Source organism: Pristis pectinata, chromosome 10 (genome assembly GCF_009764475.1).
Source record: "Pristis pectinata isolate sPriPec2 chromosome 10, sPriPec2.1.pri, whole genome shotgun sequence".
In the NCBI taxonomy this organism is placed as follows: domain Eukaryota; kingdom Metazoa; phylum Chordata; class Chondrichthyes; order Rhinopristiformes; family Pristidae; genus Pristis; species Pristis pectinata.
In genome coordinates this window covers 21,174,843-21,194,801 of record NC_067414.1, presented here as the reverse complement: position 1 = coordinate 21,194,801, position 19,959 = coordinate 21,174,843, and the positions used below count along the sequence as shown (strand labels likewise).

At 38.5% G+C, this 19,959-nt stretch overlaps 1 protein-coding gene across 2 annotated transcripts in view; it reads right to left on the bottom strand.

The window, feature by feature from the left end:
- The window catches only part of hace1 (HECT domain and ankyrin repeat containing E3 ubiquitin protein ligase 1), a 72,172-nt gene that overhangs the window by 18,726 nt on the left and 33,487 nt on the right, over window positions 1-19,959 (bottom strand). Inside the window, exons 9-18 of one of the 2 annotated variants that reach the window (XM_052024490.1) lie at window positions 18,509-18,610; window positions 16,056-16,162; window positions 15,350-15,500; window positions 11,537-11,883; window positions 9,386-9,454; window positions 9,216-9,303; window positions 8,444-8,555; window positions 4,713-4,810; window positions 2,475-2,562; window positions 2,107-2,256 (exon numbers count right to left, since the gene is read on the bottom strand). In XM_052024490.1, the coding sequence (XP_051880450.1) occupies window positions 2,107-2,256; window positions 2,475-2,562; window positions 4,713-4,810; window positions 8,444-8,555; window positions 9,216-9,303; window positions 9,386-9,454; window positions 11,537-11,883; window positions 15,350-15,500; window positions 16,056-16,162; window positions 18,509-18,610 (1,312 nt within the window). Of the gene's footprint in view, window positions 1-2,106; window positions 2,257-2,474; window positions 2,563-4,712; window positions 4,811-8,443; window positions 8,556-9,215; window positions 9,304-9,385; window positions 9,455-11,536; window positions 11,884-15,253; window positions 15,501-16,055; window positions 16,163-18,508; window positions 18,611-19,959 lie in introns of both variants that reach the window. The other variant, XM_052024489.1, reaches the window with a different exon arrangement.

Below are 19,959 nucleotides of genomic sequence, written 5' to 3'. Positions count from 1 at the left end.
GGATGGACTACACCCCAGGGTTCTGAAAGAGGTAGCAGAAGAGATTGTGAAGGCATTAGTAGTGATCTTTCAGGAATCATTAGAGTCAAGAATGGTTCTGGAGGACTGGAAAATTGCAAATGTCACTCCATTCTTTAAGAAGAGAGGGAGGCAAAAGACAGGAAATTATAGGCCGGTTAGCCTGACTTCAGTGGTTGGTAAGATGTTAAAGTCCATTATTAAGGATGAGGTTTGGGGTACTTGGAAGCACATGATAAAATAGGCCAAAGTCAGCATGGTTTCCTTAAGGGAAGATCTTGCCTGACAAATCTGTTGGAATTCTTTGAGGAAGTAACAGCCAGGATAGACAAAAGAGAGTCAGTGGATGTTGCTTACTTGGATTTTCAGAAGGCCTTTGACAAGGTGCCCCACGTGAGGCTGCTAAACAAGATAGAAGCCTGTGGTATTACGGGAAAGGTACTAACATGGATAAAAGATTGGCTGACTGGCAGAAGGCAAAGAGTGGGAATAAAGGGAGCTTTTTCTGGTTGGCTGCTGGTGACCAGTGGTGTGCCACAGGGGTCAGTGTTGTGTCTGCTACTTTTCATGTTATATGTTAATGATCTTGATGACAGAATTGATGGCTTTGTACCAGGTTTGCGGATGGTACAAAGATAGGTGGAGGGGCAGGTTGTGTTGAGGAAGCAGGGAGTCTGCAGAAGGACTTGGACAGGTTGGGAGAATGGGCAAAGAATTCCCTAAATGTTAACTTGCAAGTTGAGTTGGTAGTAAGGAAAGCAAATGCAATGTTAGCATTCATTTCAAGAGGACTAGAATATAAAAGCAAGGATGTAATGCTCAGGCTTTATAAGGCGTTGGTCAGACCACATTTGGAGTATTGTGAGCAGTTTTGGGCCCCATATCTAAGGAAGGATGTGCTGGCATTGGAGAGGGTCCAGAGGATGTTTACGTGACCCCAGGGATGAAAAGGTTAACATTTGAGGAGCATTCAATGGCTCTGGGCCTGTACTCGCTGGAGTTCAGAAGGATGGTGGGGGGTGGGGGGGGGGGGGGGGGGGGGGGGGGGCGGAGAAAGAGGGGAGGAATCTCATTGAAACCTACCAAATATTGCAAGGCCTGGATAGAGTAGATGTGGAGAGGATGTTTCCATAGTGGGAGAGTCTAGGGCCAGAGGACACAGCCTCAGAATAGAAGGATATCCCTTTGGAACACAGATGAAGAGGAATTTCTTTAGCCAGAGGGTGGTGAATCTGTGGAATTCATTACCACAGACTGCTGTGGAGGCCAAGTCACTGGGTACATTTAAAGCGGAGGTTGCTAGGTTCTTGGTCAGTAATGGCGTCAAAGATTACAGGGAGAAGGCAGGAGAATGGCAGAGCAGACTCAATGGGCCAAATGGCCTAATTCTGCTCCTCAGCCTTATGGTCTTAATGCAAACAGATGGTCATAGATCAACACTCCATTTACAAAAGGCCAAATGAATTAGTGGTGATCTTATCATTAAAATTAAGTATTTTGCAATAATAACATTCAAATACATCTTTTGTATGGTCTTTAATCTCTCAACTTTTTTGCTACAAATAATTTGTTCAGATGCCCGTCTTCTACACCCTCACCTCTGCTGAACATAAGGGAGGACTTTTGCATTCAAGATCAAAAGGCATTAACATACCTATATAGTCTCTTATGCAGTCCATCAATCATCCCCTGGAATTTCCCCCTCAAGTTTTCTGCCCTTCCCAAATCCCACAGTAGCTTCATTAAAATCTCTTTTGAACAAGATTTTGGCCACTTTTTTTTGGGTTCAACATCAAGTTATGGTTCTATGAAAAACCTTGAGATATTATTTTATGTTCCAGATAAAATCAAATTTTTACTGCTCTTTACAAAGGCAGCTTTCGTCAACCTCAAACACTATGTCCATTTCTTCATTTACGTTCCCATTTTCATTGGGGATAGCCTGTGCTTTCATCACACAGACATGTGATCCCAAACCAAAGGAACACAAGTCGTTGATGTTTAGCTTCCCATCCATGAATTGCTATTCTTGAAAACCAAAGAATAGTTCAAATTAAAAAATGAACTTCCAAACAAAACAATTCTTACCAAGTATATGTTTGTAGAATGAACGTGTAAAGTAAATGTTAACCAGCTGTCGGTGATAAAGTGCTAAACCTAGAATTTGCCCTGCAAACCGGAAATAATTCAAGTGGTCTGGATTCACTGAGGAATTGCTGTTCGGCTGGAAAGTGGTTCCTAAGAAAAAAAGATCTACGTTAAGTAACTTACTTCCTTGATTCAATTGATAGAGTAAATATATACTCAAAGAACTTGTATTCAAAACTTAGTTTAGATTACAATATCCATCGACAATTTTGAAGATACAAACAAAATGAAAAGGTTGAGACTTTAAAGATCTCAAACAGACAATGAATCATAAAAGCAGTTTCTTCAAGTGTACCAGAAACACATACCGTCAGCTGACTGAGTGAAGAGTGCATAGTCTGGGTTAATTATTTCACTGGAGAGAATGTCGAACCATTCACGCACCACTCCTTGGCCCTGCATGCCAAAATGGAAAGAATTCAAAGGGAACATTTAACAGTCGAAACTCTAGTTCTTTCTTCCCCATTCCCCTTTCATCAAACCATGCCCCCAAATGCATCTCTCAGTCGAAGCAATCGAAGGTCTTTTCAATACTATTTAGAAAAGATCACAATAACTTGCAATAGCATTGTGATTTAGAAATCAGACATTTATGGCAGAGAAAACGATCATTCATCCCACTGTGCCCATGCCAGCTAAAAAACTGATTTTAAGTTAACCCTACTCCACAGCCCTTGAATTGTTTATTCTTCAACCTATATACGCCATCCTCGGGTTACAAAGGGGTTCTGTTTTTACAGACATCTACAAGTCAATTTTGTCCACAGGTCAGAAAATACACAATCACTCAATACTGTAAACATACCTCCACGGTAGTGTAATGAATGGTGTTGATGAGGGCTAATTAACATGAGTATTTATTTGCCTTCCCCTGCCAAGTTACAATGCTACAGAATGAGGATGTCCCATGTTACATTGTTTAATAGAGTGTCTTTGCAGAAGGCAGGCACGGTAGTGTAGGGGTTAGCATAACACTTTACAGTGCCAGCGACCCGGGTTCAATTCCAGCCACTGTCTGTAAGGAGTTTGTATGTTCTCCCCATGTCTGCATGGGTTTCCTCCGGGTGCTCTGGTTTCCTCCCACATTCCAAAGATGTACAGGTTAAGAAGTTGTGGGCATACTACGTTGGCACCGGAAGTGTGGCGACACTTGCGGCTGCCCGCAGAACACTCTACACAAAAGATGTATTTCACTGTGTGTTTCAATGTACATGTGACTAATAAAGAAATCTTAGATATCTAAGTATCCACAGAAATGACTGCTTGTCAATTTCCAAAGCAACTCTCTGAAGTGGCCTCCCCCCATTAAGCTGGCGGCCTCGCTCTTCAGATACAATGGTGTCTGATTACTGTAGGGAGGTTACATGTAAACAGGTTTTCTTTTAAAAAAAAGCTTGGTTCTCATTTGAATTTAATATTTATGGAAGCTCGCTCGTATGTACAGATGTCTATAAGTCAGTCGTTCATAACCCAGGGAGGGCCTGTACTCTCTCCTCCCTTGTCCTAACCACTACCAAATCTTCCATCCAGGACTTTTCCAGAGAACTGGGGCTCAAAAATATCCTGGAAATTTCAGGTGCCAACTCGCATCCTATCGAGAAAGATTCATTTGACATTAAAAATAGACAAGTATTTTGCAAGCCTGCAGTCACAGCAAGCAAAATCAATCTACTTGTAAAGCAGGCCAATGCAAACAAATGTTTAAACTTTTCTAATGTTATCTTTTTTAAATTGTTTTTTCATATTGGTCAGATCTCTCTCAGGTGTCGCAGAGTCAATGAATTTCTTTATCTTGTATTTATGTTTGCCATTTGTCTGAATAGCTTTAACAAAACTTCTCCACTGGAATTAAATTAGAATCAATGTATTATACATTTATAAAATAGAATGTAACCTATCTGCTTTGCAAAAGTTTGCTTGGAGGAGTGGGTCCAAAACAGAGGTGTACAAAACTAAGGGACTTAGATAAGGTATATAATAGAAAACTTTTCCCTGTAGCAAAATGTCTAAAACCAGATGGCATGGGTTACGGGGTAGGGGACCTAGAGGGGATCTGAGGAAAAGGATGGCTGGAGTCAGGAACACACTGTCTGAAATCGTAGCAGGTACTCTCAACATTTTATTGTACAGATAAGTCCTGAATCGCCAGGGCATAGAATGCTACCAACCAAATATTTGTAACAAGGATTAGTATACATGGCTATTTGATGGTTAGCATGGACATGGTGGACCAAAGGGCCTATTTCCATGGCATGTGACTTGATTGCTTTTGCAATAATATTGAAAACAATTAGGAAAATGAACTGATCCAACACAAATATCAAGTTTCTCAAAGCCTTTCAGAAATTTCAGTGCATGAAATTTAAATGGTAATCTTAATTGAAAACAAACAGAATATTGATTTAAATATTACAATCTCACTGATGACATTAAAATTATACTACAATTTGATCACTTTGGAAAAATTATTTTAAAACATGTAGTATTACATAGGTGCCAGAAATTACTTAAATCCTTAACTATTCTGAAAGGGAAATAACACATACCATCCCTTCTTCTCCATGAAAACGGACAGCAACACCTTGCTTCAATTTTTCATAGCTTGCTTTTGAAACAACCTCACAGCTACTCTGGAAAATTGAATCTACAAAAAGAGAACCTGCGTTATTATTGCATTTTCCAAAGAGTAAGGAAATAGATGCGATCAACACAGCAAATTATGATGAGCACTGCTGGATGTGATAGTCTGCACATCCTCCTTATACACAGGTTATTCCCAAACTTATAATTAAACTATATGATTAACAGACCTTTGGCACTCTATTTTCTCAGTCACTCAAAGCAGCCAATTACACAGTAAGAAATCTTTCGAAGTTCTAATACCATCATTTTTTTTTCTCAGCAAGGGAAATTGGAGTACAAGTTTATCCTCCAAGGAAACTCTCCACAAGTATCTGTTCAAACTGCAAAACAATCATATTTAATATTTTTCTTTGTAGTTTTATTTACGCAAGGGGGAATGAGATTGATGGAATAGCTTTGAGAGCCAGCTTAAATACCATAGACCAAATGGCCTCCAATGTTACAAGGAAATATGATAATCCACATGAAGTATAGAGCAAACTCAAAATAGCCTTCTGAATTTTGATCTGGGTTATTAATTTTACACACCTACATCTCCTGTGAGGTTTTGGGTTTTTTTGGTGATGCATGCGCAAGCAACTATTTACGTGATCGGCAGCAATCTCCAGCAAAAAAAGCACACACCATTAAAACACAAAAGTTCGGGAAGATGTCAGAAATTCCCTGCTTTGCCTAAAGGTACATGATAACAATATATTGTTGCTCAGTTTAATGTTTAAATATATTAAATAGCTTTGTTGCTGTACCAACAAATATTCAATGAGCAAATTAGAGAATGTTAGGGTCTCAGCCCAAAACATTGACTGTTTATTTCCCTCTATGGATGCTGCCTGACCTGCTGAGTTCCTCCAGCACTTTTTTGTATTGCTCCAGATTCCAGCATCTACAGAATTTCTTGTGTCTCAGAGAATGTTAGAGCTTGCCAAATCTATGGTAGGTATCCAGTGAAGCCTTAATTATTTCAAAATAACTCCTTGATATTGAAAAATTAACCTTCACCACAGAAGAGCCTAACATCTTCAGGTTTAAATTACTGTTAGGAGATCCAAAAAAGGTTCCTCTCTCTCTTTTTTTCCCCATTTTTATTTTACTTTCTGTATTTGATTAGACATTGAAAATATCACAGTAACCTAATCGTTGTCCCGGCCTTTCAGCGACATTCCCTTTATCCTGTCCATCCCTTCTGCAACCTCTCTACAACTTAAAGCCAACTTGCTTTCTCAGTTTCCCACTTCTGATAAAGGGTCTTCAACCCAAAATGTTACCTCTATTTCCTTTTCTGCATATGTTGGCTGACCTGTTGAGTGTTTCCAGCATTTCTGCTTTTATTTCAGACTTCTAGTTCAGCAGCCAAAAGTACTCAAATACATAAGAAATAGGAATAGTAGCTAGGTGTACAGACCCAGGAGGCTGCCCCACCATTCAATAATAGCTAATCTTATCTTGGTCTCAAGGTCAACTTCCTTACTTGAAACCCATAAACTTCAATTTCACTGTAGTACAAAAAACCCATCTCAGCCTTAAATATATTCAGCAACTCTGCCTCCTCCATACAGGACACATAACCTTCTGATAGCCACTTACTGGATCAAAAAATTGAGAGATGTGTTAGAACAAAAGAAGAAAGTATGGAGACTCACTTCAATGCCATCAAAAGAACCAATTTTCCTGCCACCTTGCTCAACCCATCAGATAAAGAATGATAGAGGAAGAGCATGGAAACCATTTTCTCTTCTTACCATTACAACCGCCCATTCACTACCAAAAGAGAAATGGCAGCATATCCAGGGGCAGTGGCAGCACACAAATGGAACAGAACAATACAGCACAGCACAGGACAGGAACAGGCCCTTCGGACCACAATGTTGTGCCAAACTACTTAAGCTAATGATGCCTAATTAAACTAATTGCTTCTGCTTGTACATGGTCCATCTCGATCCATTCTCTTGCTAAGAGCCTTTAAAATCCCTCTATCATGTCTGCCTCCACCACCACTCCTGGCAGCACATTCCAGGCACTCACCACTCTGTGGGAAACAACTTGCCCCGCACATCTCCTTTGAACTTTCCTCTTCTCACCTTAAGTGCATGCCCTCTGGGAAAAAGATACTGGCTCTCTGGTCTACCAATGCCTCTCATAAACTGATGAACTTCTATCAGGTCTCCCCCGAGCCTCTACCGCTCCAAAAAAAACAACTGCAGTTTGTACAATCTCTATTTATAGCACGTGTCCTCTAATCCAGGCAGCATCCTGGTAATCTCTTCTGCACTGTCTCCAAAGCCAAGCATGCCATACGCCTTCTTTACCACCTTATCAACATATGCAACTACTTTCAGGGAACTATGGACTTAAACCTCAAGATCCCTCTTGTACATCAATGCTATTAGGGGTCCTGTCATTAACTGTGTACTGTCCTTTCACATTTGATCTCCCAAAGTGCAACACCTCACACTTGCCCAGATTGAAATGCATCTACCATTTCTCCGCCCACATCTGTAACTGATCTATATCCCGCTGTATTCTTTGGCAATCTTCTACACTATACACACTGCCACCTACCTTTGTGTCATCTGCAGACTTACTTACCCATCCATGCTTTCATCCAAGTCATTTATATATAATCAAAAAAACAGCGGAGGTCCCAATACGGATCCCTGCAGAACACCAGTCACAGACCTCCAGCCAGAATAAGACCCGTCTTCTATGGGCATGCCAATTCTGAATCCAAATGACCAAGTCACTGTGGATCCCACGCATCTTAAATATTAGATGTACAGAGCCTAGAGGTGGCCAATTCTTTAAGGCCTAGCATGAAATCCCTTTATCATTGTTTAAAATATTACGCAAATTTTCCTACATTCTCTACACTTCATACAGCTACCAGCTGTGTAATATTTCATTCTTCCCTTGGCAACAGCATAGGTTTTCTGGTGGTGGAGACCCTGCTGAGAAAGCATTCCTGCATAAACAAGGATCCCCGAAATTGGACAAGGGTCATCACTGAATCAGGGAAGCTGCCAAAAGACCTGCGCTGCTCTTGGTTTGGGGATAACTCAACTCATCAGAAGATAGAGTCATAAAGCAATACAGCACTGATACAGGCTCTTCAGCCTAATCAGTCCGTGCCGACCACAGTGCCCACCCAACTCATCCCAATTTGCTGCATTCAGCCCATATCCCTCTAAGCCCTGCCCCTCCAAGTACCTATCCAAGTGTTTCTTAAATGTTATTAATGTACCTGCCTCAACCATTTCCTCTAGCAGCTCATTCCAAATCATTCCATCTCTTGGACACAATAAGCTATCACTAATTTGCCTATATCTAGTAAATGCAAGTAAACCTGAGTAATTACATGCTATGGAATTTATTCTAATTTCCTTCCATTTAGCATGTTGTAATTAAGTTTTGAGCAAAGAAATCCTTACATTATATTGAAGGAAAATTTGAACCAATGTGCTCTTTTGGCTTCATTGAATGGCATTTTTCAAGGTTTAAACCCGTGTCAAACTGACATGATCCAAGATAAAGCAATTACTAGCCACTTCATCTTCATCTGAAGAAAATATTTTAATCAAAAGGTAACATTTTCAAATTAACAATCATCACTATGGACAAAATAAATAACTTTGTGTACCTCGGTGAACAAGCAATATATCATTTTCATTAACGGGCCTGTGCACCATGTCAGAATCAGGATGATTAGCATGAAGATGTTCATAGAACCACTCACATCTATCTTTGAAAGGCTAGATGAGGAGAACGAAAAATATAATTAACATTGATTCTCCATCTCAGAGCAAGGAAAAAAAATAGACAACAGGTCAAAATCCTAAGATAAAAACAGGAGGGCCATGATCTCTTCGTCTGTTGTCATCTAACACTGGACCTCAGTCAATTGTTCATTATTCCCCGTTACTCAACACAAGTTAAGAATAAAGATATAGCCTTCACAACTGGAGAGGATAATGAAAAAGGCAAAGATGAGGAAGAACAAAACAAAGAAAATGATCTTACTAGAGGCTAGATTTTCAGCCAGCCATTTCTTTCCATCTTCAATCATTTGCAGAATAATTCACTGGCTGTACTTTAATGCAATAATTTTAGCTCATATCAGAGATTTATATTATAAGCAGAGAAATGGAATGGCAACTAAACTGAATCCTGCCTTCACCAGAAACAGATTACTAATCACTGAAGAAAAATAACTGCATTGGAATTAAGAGTATGATCTCAGTTGATCTTCTGAAATCCCAAGAAAATAAGACAATATAAAATAAGCAGTTAAATGCACCAGCCATCACAAATCTGCCATTTAAGATCAGAAATTGAACTTGATAAAACCTTAACATTTCGTAAATTTACTCAGAAACTGGAGGCAACTTTTACTTTGAGAAATTAACCAATACCTGTGCTTTGATGATATGCATGAATCTCGACATCAACTCAGGGCACTCCAGAAGAAAGTGAAAGTGGTCAAATATTATTATAGGGTTTCTGTAGCAAAAAATAACATTTTTAAAAAAGGTAACTACAATAAAGCAAACAACAAAGGAGACACCTGAAAACATCTGCTCACCTCGTCACAAAACATTTCAAAACTTCATCATGCCTACACACAAATTCAATGAAGCGAGGTGATGTCATTCTGTAAAAACAAAAAGGTACTTCACATTTTCCATGATCGAAGACATTTGAAACCAGCGAAAAGCGTGACAGCATGCCAAGACAATAATACCAATGGGATACCAAGCTATGCAGCCACACAAATGTGGCCATGCACAAGGCGCAGTGGACTACCATCAGATGCAAAGGAGATCCAATGTGATCCAGTTGAATGTCTTTAGTACATGCAATAATCAACAGAAGGGTATTTCTTCTCAATTATAGACAATTCAGAGACACTGAATATACCTAATGTATAGGTGTTAACTTCTATGATCATAATTACAAGTGCACCACCAATGGGTATACTATTCCAGAGATCTTTACAACTTTGTTACTTACTTTCTAGAATAGTTAGTTCTCAGAATGCAATCCTGTGGCTTTTCTCCACACCCTTCAACTTGCCAACTTGCTTCTTAAACCCTTCTGAACTTTCACATAGAATGTTCTCAAAACTCAACCTTCTGCATGATTTTTCCATCAATAGTTCTGCCACCATGCATTTATTCCAATAACATCATTCCTCCCTCTGTAATGAGCCTAACCAACACTGCTCTAAATCCACTTATATAAATAGTTGCTGCCTCATTTCAAAAAATCAATTCTTAACTGAAGGTCAAACCCATTCATTCTGTAATAACTACATATACAATATATTTCAGTTCAAAGTTGTCTAAAAGTGGAAATGAAAACAAAATAAACTCCAAATAAAAACTGCAGATGCTGTAAATCTGGCCAGGTGAGTACTTGCAGCATTCTCCGGTTTTATTCTGAACTGGAACTTGGTTTTGTTGTCCTCACTAGGTATTATTTCACATCTATTATGCAAATGCAAAAACACAAGAAATAGAAGCAGTTAATCTGCCCCTTAAGCTTGTTCCACCATTCAGTCAGACCTTAGGGACAACACCACTTTCCTACTCTCTCACCATATCCCTCAACTCCCTTGTGGTGAAGTATCTGTCAATTTCTACCTTGAAAACACTCGACAACTCTATCTCCACAGCTTTCTGGAATGGAGAATTAACAATATTCATGACCTTCAAAGTTACTTCATTTTTGTCCAAAGTGGGAGACTATCAATCTCCCTCAATCTTATGTTTCAATAAGATCTGTTCCCTTCCTACAGCTTATTCTGTCATCAGTAAACGTGGCTGCTGTACACTCAGTCCCTTCATTCAAGTCCTCAATGTAGATTATAAATAATCAAGACCTGTGACACCCAACATGTCACTGATTACCAATCCAAAAATGATCCATTTATCCCAACTCTTTTCTGGTAGTTAGCCACTCCCTATCTATACCAGTACATTGCTCCCAACTGTATACTCGCATCTTATGTGATAACCTTTTAAAGCACCTAATCAAATGCCTTCTGGATATCCAAATATTTTCTATCTACTGTTCCTTTATCCATCCTGTTCATTACATCCTTAAAGAACTCCAGCAAGCTTGTCAAACACTATTTCCTTCTCATAAAATTATGTTGACTCTGCTTGCTTGTCTTATGATTTTCTAAATGTCCTACTATTACCTCTTTAAAAAAAATAGATTCCTGCATTTTCCCCCAACGGCAGATGTTAGGCTAATTGGCCTATGGTTTCATGCTTTCTGTCCCTCCTTTCTTGAATCTTTGCCTCACATGCATAGTTTTCCCAATCTCCTGACATCTTGCCAAAATCCATAAAATTTTGGGAGATTACAACCAATGCATCCACTACCTTCAGGACAATAAAATGCCTATTAGGTCCAGAGGACTCATTGACCTTTAATCCCATTAGTTCGCCTACTTTGCTAGTGTTTTAATTTCTTCCCTCACAAAAGCCCCTTGATTATCTATCATTGGGATATTTTAGTGTCTTCTGCTGTGAAAATCCATTTAGAACCTCTGCCATTTCTCAATATTCTTTTATTAATTCCCCAGTCTCATCTTCTAAATGACCAACTTCAGCTACTCTTTCTTTGTTGTAATACAGTTCACATTCAGGTGACTTGACCATACAAGCAGAGGATGAAGTTAACATTAAGGCTATGACCAAAATTAACCCAAAATTTGACTCCTCACCCCTGCGGCATCTGACAGGAGCAACACATATAAAAGGCTTGGATCACGGCACTCAGTCGATTTGCTGTCATAGAAATTACATCTAAACCATCTGAACTGGCATCCTGTATCTGGTCTTCACCGTCCTCCTGTTTCTCTGAGCTGGCATGTTGATTTTCCAAGACTTCCTTTCTTACAGTGTCAAGGGTCTGAGCATTTACTACTCCTCTCTGTTCTTGGGCTCTCTGCTTCAGTAAAATGGAAGCAATATTTTTGGCATCCATTTCAGAGTCTTCTTGATTTTTCTTCAACTCTGTAGCAATAAGTACTAACCACTCATCCAGTGAATGCCACAGTAGTTCCAATGGCTGTAAAAGCAAAAAAGTGAAAAACTATTAAAAAAAATGCACTTTATTATGGAAGTTTTCTGCAAATCCAATAAGATTTATTATGGTAAACGTCCAGATAGAATACTTGATTCTATTTTCTGGAACCACTTCAGTCCTATCAAATGCTGATTGTAGTAACTTGCATCATAGAAATGAAACAGCAGGAAAACAAAAACCTGCAGTTCTCTGCCATATGGAATGCTCCAGGTTTAACATATTATGTGGGGATTTTAAGTTTTTACTGCTAAACATTGAGAAATAGATTTGTCTGGAACTTAGAGCAAAGAGAAGGGCTGAAAGGGAGAGCAAGAAAAACAGGGAACGGGGCAAGAAGGATAGAAGAGTGAGGGTGAAAATAGGAGAAATATTTTCCTTAAAGCTTACCTTTGACTTTGAAGTTATGTTCGTCTTACTTTCCTACCGTCTACACTATTTTTGTGTTTTAAATACAAGTCATCTTATAAAAGTCTTTACCTTCAATAGTCTGACTCTCTTGTACAATTATAGGCAACCTGGCTTGAACCACAGTGCCAAGTGTACTTAGGATGTCAAGAGTGTGCAATACTGCTCATTTACCATCCACCTAAAAAAACTGATAGGCAAGTTCAATGAGTGGAAAGAAATGTGCACATATCAACACTTACATACACATAGCAAATATTGGAAATGCTTTGGTCGCTGAGACAGCATTCATATTTATATTCAACAATTTATTACAAACCATGAGTTACCATCTTTAACTCCAAAAGCAAAGTCTCCATTAAGTTTGCCAATCATTCATCTTAATGACTTGCATCTGTATAGCACCTTTAACAATCTTAGTTAAATTTCTTTTGGATGTGCTAAGTACTTTTGAAGTCCCTGATTTTGAAGTTCCTAATGTAGGGAATATAAATTTTCTGCACAATTTCAAGTTCCAGTAACAGAAACGAGGTAAATAACTGCAGAATGTTCCAATACAAAGTCATTTTGGGTTCCCAGCACATGAAACGCAAAGGGTTGACGTGCAGGAACAGCTGAAAAACTAATGAAATGTTGGCCTTTATTGCAAAAGGTACAAAAGTCAGTAAGTGGGGTGTTTCGATGCAACTTTATAGGGCACTAGTGAGCCTATACCTGGAGTACAGTGTACAGGTTTAATCTGCGCCAGAAGCGTGGTGACACTTGTGGCTGCCCCCAGACACTTTATGCAAAAGATGCATTTCACTGTCTGCATCGATGTACATGTGACTAATCAAGATATCCCATCTTATTTAAGTATATACTTGCACTGGAGTCAGTGCACAAAAGGCTTGTTTGGTGGAATCGTGGAATAAAAGGATTGATGTCTGAAGAGTTTGAGCAGCTGGACCTTTATTGAGGTTAGAAGAAAGAGAGGTGATGTTATTAAATACACGATTCTGGGGGAGGGATTGACAGAGCAGATACTGAGGAATTTTTCCCCCTTGTGGAGATATCTAGAACTGCTGGGGAAAGTTTCAGAATAAGGAGGCATTCTTTACAGATGGAAATAAAAAAAATTCCCTCAGAAATCTTGGGAATTCTTTATTCTAGCTGTGGAAGTGGATTCTTTGAATATATTCAAGGCAGATGCAGATAGACAATTGAACTACAAGGTATGTAAGGGGTATAGGGAAAGTAGGGAATGGCATTGTTGAGGTGAAGACGTCATACTATTTATTAACAACCAAAGCTCAAGGGACCAATTGGCCTACTCCTGTTATGTTCTGTTTTAATGTTGTAGATTTATCCCTCAATAACAGGAGGATCCTGTTCTTCAAAATAGTGCCATGGATCTTTTCTTACCCCGCCTACCCCCCCCCCCCACCTTCCCAAGGCCTGACAGGGATTCAGTTTAACATCTGATCTAAAAGATAACACCTCAAACATCGTAGCAATCTCTGCACCACTGTGAAGTACCACTAAAGATTATGTGCCCAAGTCACCTTACAAGGTCTTGAGCCTATAATATTCCGAAATATATTTTTCTAAAATTCTATACAAGAATATAAAGAGGAGGCCATTTGTCTTCTCAAGCCTGCTCTGCCACTCAAAACCAGGACTGATTTTTGATTTCACAACAATTTTCCTGGCCTACCCCTGAATCCCTCAATTCCTCTAGTATCTAGAATTCGAATGATCTCTAATGAAGAAATTTCACCTGGTTTCAGTCCCAAATTGCCTAACCTATATTTTGAATCTGTTTCTTTCGTTTCCCCCTCAGAGACTAGAACGTTCTCTACAACATTCCAAGTCAAGCCCAGCATGAATATTGTACCTTCCAATGAGGTCACCTCTCATTAATAGCTTACTTTAAAATAATGTCCAAATGAAAATCTGATATTAGAACAAAATCAGATGACAATTTCAGCTCAGCACATTGAAGAGAAAAGCAGAAAAAATATTCCAAAGTGCGCAGACGAAGAAAATAAGAGAAGCCCCAATATCAGCACTGATGCAAGTACATACCTGCATAGCCCTGTGAAATTCCTGGTTAGCAACACTGGTGATCTAAATTAGCAGTGGTATTGTGCCCCCTTCTGCCTGTACTGACAGCTGCTCCTGTCCTGTTCTACTGGATTCTTCAGTAAATTTCTCAGATTTCAGAGTTCTGGCTGGAAAATCTGCCTATGCTCATGCCAGGTTAAACCTGGCACAAACACAGCTCCAGAGAAATGGGCAAGTTTTTGTGCTCTTATTGCTTGTTAACTTCAACAATTTTAAATGATTTTGTGTGTCCGATGACACATTAGCTTTTGTTATATACACGAAAAAATCTAATTTTTACTTAAAGCTTTACTTAAAACAAGTTTCAAGTTTTGCTCGAAATGACATTCAAACATTCAAGAACCCCAACCACACTGGTGGCTTCAACAGCCCATAGGTTCTGGACGCTAGGCCTCACTAGCTAAAGTGGTTTCTGTGAATCCAACTCTATGCTGAAAGCCCCAGTGCTATGTTGAGCCACTGCAAACCTCTGGGAGCCAAGCTCCCAACTGAAGTCTATGCCAGAGGTCATGTTGAAATAAATAGCATAGGCCAGGGCTCTAATATCAAGGAAAGGGGAGACCCCAAGGCACTAACTTAACAATAACTTTAAGAACATGAGCAAAACAATGCTTTATGTGAAATATATCAACTAGAAGACTGCTTCAAAGCTTAATGAAACTAAAGATGTTTAATATTAGAAAACTGGAAAAATTTCATACATTAAAATTAAATGAATTTTAAGAAATCAGCAGGTTCTTTGTAGCATATCCCAGGTGAGGGAAAGTAAAAGTTATTCATTTAAAGATTTTATGCTTCACATGACTTGTAAACATGTACATACTCTGTTAACCAAACTTACTTCTTTTTCAAGAGATGTCTGATTAATGTTTGCATGCTTTGTGAAATTCATCTCTTTTACTTCAATCTTCCTAATAACGTCATACAATTTTCTGACCTTGAAAACTTGGCTTCGTGGAGTTTTATTTCCATTGTAAGCCATGTCATTTCCATTACTGGGAGAGGATGGGCCTAAGCGAAATACATGACAGAATATTCGCACTATCTTCAACAGACTCTTCATCTGAGCTTCATAGTTACTTGATATACTGAGGAAAATAAGGAGGATTTATTATCAGTCTGTAAAAGTTTTGCAAAACAACATGAATATTATGAATAAATATTTTAATTATTGCAGATTGTTCAGTCAGACCAAATAATGGCCAATTTGTGACAGAATTCCAAATGATAGGCCTATGTCCTTTGGGTCCCTTACTACAATGACTTACAAATAAACTCAGAAATATGGGTACACCATCACCTTTACTGTTGTTCAAACATACCTATAACTAAATGTTCCATGGCATTCAAACATTTTTGAAAAAACAGTTTACAATACAAAACCACTCCCTACGGTCCATTCTTTCATATTGATTTCATCAGAATTGGGCCTTAGGATGATTACATTACCACTCAACTATCACAGACATACGTGCACAGCTTAACCAAATTATAAAGAAACTTTGAAAGAAAAATTTGACGAATAGCCCAGAAGGGATACAATTTCTGACTAATTAGACCCTTCAAATGTTATGAGTGAACTATGCAAATCAGAATTAAAGTTATAAAGTATCTTGTGATTTTAAAAAAGTATCTCAACTCACCTCAGCAACTTGTGGCCATTTGTTGTGGCAACTTCAGCAAGACTGGTGAGGATCTTCTGATATTGGTTCTCATTCTGTGGGCATAAATGCTCAAGAACCTGGCGTAACTAAATGCAAAAACTAACTTTTAGTCACTTTAATTGCCTAAAATTCTTACGATGTTTTCTGCAAAGTCACCAGAAACTCAAAGTTAGAATTAGCTCAAGTTAGAAAAACTTGTAATAATCACTATCACAAGGGATAAGGTATTAGAAAAACTAATGGGACTAAAGGAAGACAAGCCACCATGTCCAAATGGCCTGCAGAGCGTTTTAAAGGAACTGGCTGCAGAAATAGTGAAGGAGTTAGTTAAGGTTTCTCAAAACCCATTACCAAGAAGGTACCAGAGGACTGGAAAACTGCAAATATGACTTCATTGTTCATGGGAGTAAGATAAATAGCAGGTAACTATAGGCCTATTAGTTAACACCTATGCAAGATGCTAGAGTCTATAATTAAATAAATAAATGGCTGGTTATTTGGAGAAGCTGAATGTAATCAATCCTAGTCAATAGTTTTACAAAAGGTATATCTCGTTTGACAAACTTGCTAAAACTCTTTGAAGATATAACAAGAGTTGATTTGGGGAAACAATAGATGGAGTATATTTGAATTTTCAGAAAGCATCAACAATAAAAGCCACATAAAAGGCTGTTGTACAAGATAAGAGCACATGGTATTAGGACAAGTGTGTTGGCATGGATTGAAGATTGGTTATTACATAGAGACAAAATAAATGAGTCTTTTTTCCAGCTGCAAAGATGTAACTAGTGAAATGCCTCAATTATGATTTATATGATGACCTGGATGTGGCAGAGTGCAAGGTATCCAAGTTTGACAACAGCACAAAAATTGGTGGGAGGGCATGTTGTGATGCGCATATTAGGGCTCTGCAACTGGGTTGAGTGAGTGGGCAAAATCATAGCAAATAGAGTTTAATGTGGGAACGTGCAAGATTATGCACTTCAGTAAAAGGCAGACTTTTGTCTAAATGAAGAAAGATTCCAGATGAGCAAAGTACAACGGTATCTCAGCATTCACAAAAAGTTAGCTGGCAGGTGCAGAAAGTGCAGGATTGCAAAAAAACACGTGGGCATTTATTGCAAGAGGGTTGGAGTTTAGAAGTAGGGAAGTATTATAATTGTACAGGGCACTCACAAGACCACACACAAGGCCACACCTGGAGTACGATGAAAATTTTGGTCCTCTAATTTAAGAACATCATACTGGCATTGGAGACGGTACAAAGAGATTCACTATGCTGATTCAGGGTTACCATATCACAAGCAGCAAAAAGCAATTAAATCTATTTCTTTGGAGATAAGAAGAGGGGTGATCTTACTGAAACACACGAGATCCTGACTGGGTGTGACACTGTAGATGTCGAGGTGTTTCCACTAGCCAGAGAATCTCAAACAAGGAGACCCAGTTACAACATTCAGGGGGTGGTTGTTTAAAAATGATGTGTGGAGGAACTTTTTGTAGGTAGTGGTGAATCTCTGGAATTCTCTACCCCAGAAGGGTTGTGGAATGTATTTAATGAGAAAGTAGATACATTTTTAGAACAGAGAACTGAGGGCCATTTGGATACAGAAAAGATGAGGCTTGGGGCAGATCAGCCACAATCACATTGAATTGCAGGCATGTCTGAGAGCCTGAGTGGCCGACACCTGTTCCTATGTTCAACATTTTTCATAGTGACAAAAACTCAATTATTTTTGAAGATGGGCTTTTCTTAAAGTGAAATTTTAACAAGCCTCCTTTGTTACAGAATTAAATGGAAGATCTGAAAAAAAATGAGAAAAAAAAAGGAAGGTTTCCCTAACTGAGAACAATTGCAGTAAAGTTTTTACTATTTTCGCAAACCTTTAGCTTGAGTTACAGCGAGATGAAAAATAAATGTCTATTGCAACAATGAGGTTTCCATTTTTAAGATGGGCAAGAACTAATAAAACAATATAGCATAAATTTTAAAAAGCACAATGTTAGAAAATTTATATAACTTTAGTACCATTGAATATTTAATCCAATACTATTTATAATTTCAAGGACAAAACATTACCAAAGATTCCAAGATGGTGGAATACTAAATCAGTGAAAGCTTAAAAATTACACAGTTCATTAATCCCATAGTACAAATCACATTTAACATCTGCTACCATGGCCAATACCATTCAATAATATCACCACCATGACTTAAGGGCATATGCCAAGGTTTTTGGGGAAAAAGGCCTGGTTTTTAAAATCTCCCCCAATTTTTTTTTAACAGAACTGAGCTTGCATATTGTAACACCAGATGGCGCAGGATGGAATAATATGACCACGATTGCTCATATTCACATATTTCAGTCTCCTCTAAGTTGAACAAGTACATTTAAAACTAATAACCAGTCTTGTTAAATTAGAATCATTACCATGTTTTCCTTGATATCCTCGTTCTGCGTCATCTGGATAAGTGTTTGGAAGAGCCTGGGATGGTGCTGGATTAAAATTTCACACGTTTCCCCATACCCACCCTAAAGAGGAAAAAACATCACAGCATTATTTTTGACTACCTTGTTAACAAATGTAACAAAATACAGTAAATTTTCAAGCAAATAGGGTGGCACAATGTAGAAAATATGATTGACCCTTATCAATGACATTACAAATTAGTTGCCTTCTTGGGATGTGAAGTGCACTGGAGATTAGTAGAAATTTCTTCGCTTGGAGGGCAGCAAAGCTTTAGAATTATTTACCCAGGAGGGCTGTGGCAGTTCAGCCACTAAGCAAGTCTAAGAGAGATTTATAGATTTTTGGATACCAAGGGAATTAAGGGATGCAGGGTCAGTACAAGGAAATAGCACTATGAAAAAAGATTCAAATTGAAAAGTGAAGCAAACACAAAGCAGCAAATGACCTACTCATTTCAGTTCCTTATGTTCCTATGAATTAGTGAAATAACTAAGTCATAGCAACTGCAAATTCCTGGCTGTTAAAATTATACACCATGTAGAGGGGGAGAACTTTTTTGAGGAGTGGACTTACTCACAAAAAAAAGGGCACACAAAATAACTCAATACTCAGATACAGTCAATCATATTCCATAAGCTCAGAAGCATGGTGGTGGTGGTTGGGGGGCAGGGGGAGGGGGGTCATTCACAAAATCCTCAAAAAGGCCATCTGCTACAGAAGGCCAAACTGTACAAATACATGAAAGCTGGTAGCTAGAAATGGGCAATCAAAAAATGTAAAAACATAAGGATAAGCCAGTCAAATGCAGGTAACCAGCACTCAGAAATAGGAAAATTCATAATTGGGAATAAGGAAATGGCAAAGCAATATTTTGGCCTTGTCTTCGCTAAAGACTCAAAACTTTCGAGAAATGTCAGGGAATCAAGAATCTGAAGGTAAGGAACTAAAAGAAATTAACATTACTCAGGTAATAATGCTGGAGAAATGTTAATGAAAGTTAATATATTCCTAGACTCTAGTTATTTGCATCTCAGCATACTAGAGGTAGCTGAGAAATAATAGATGCCTTGGTTAGTGTTTTCCAGAAGCCATAAATTAAGAACTGCTCCCGCAGGTTGGAGGGTAGCAAATATAATCACCAATTAAAAACTGTTTGAGAAAAACCAAAAAAAAACACTGACTGGTTAGCCCAACATCAATAAAAAGGAAAATGCTAGAGGCTATTATAAAGGATGAGATAAAGGACATGTGGAGAACATCAACAGGATTAGACAAAATTAGTATGAATTTCTGGAAGGGATATCACATTTGAAATTCCTACAAGAGCTTGAAAGTTCTAAGTACTAGAATAGATAACCAGACACTTATGGATGCTGTGTATTTGGATTTTCAGAAAGCCTCTTAGAGAAGA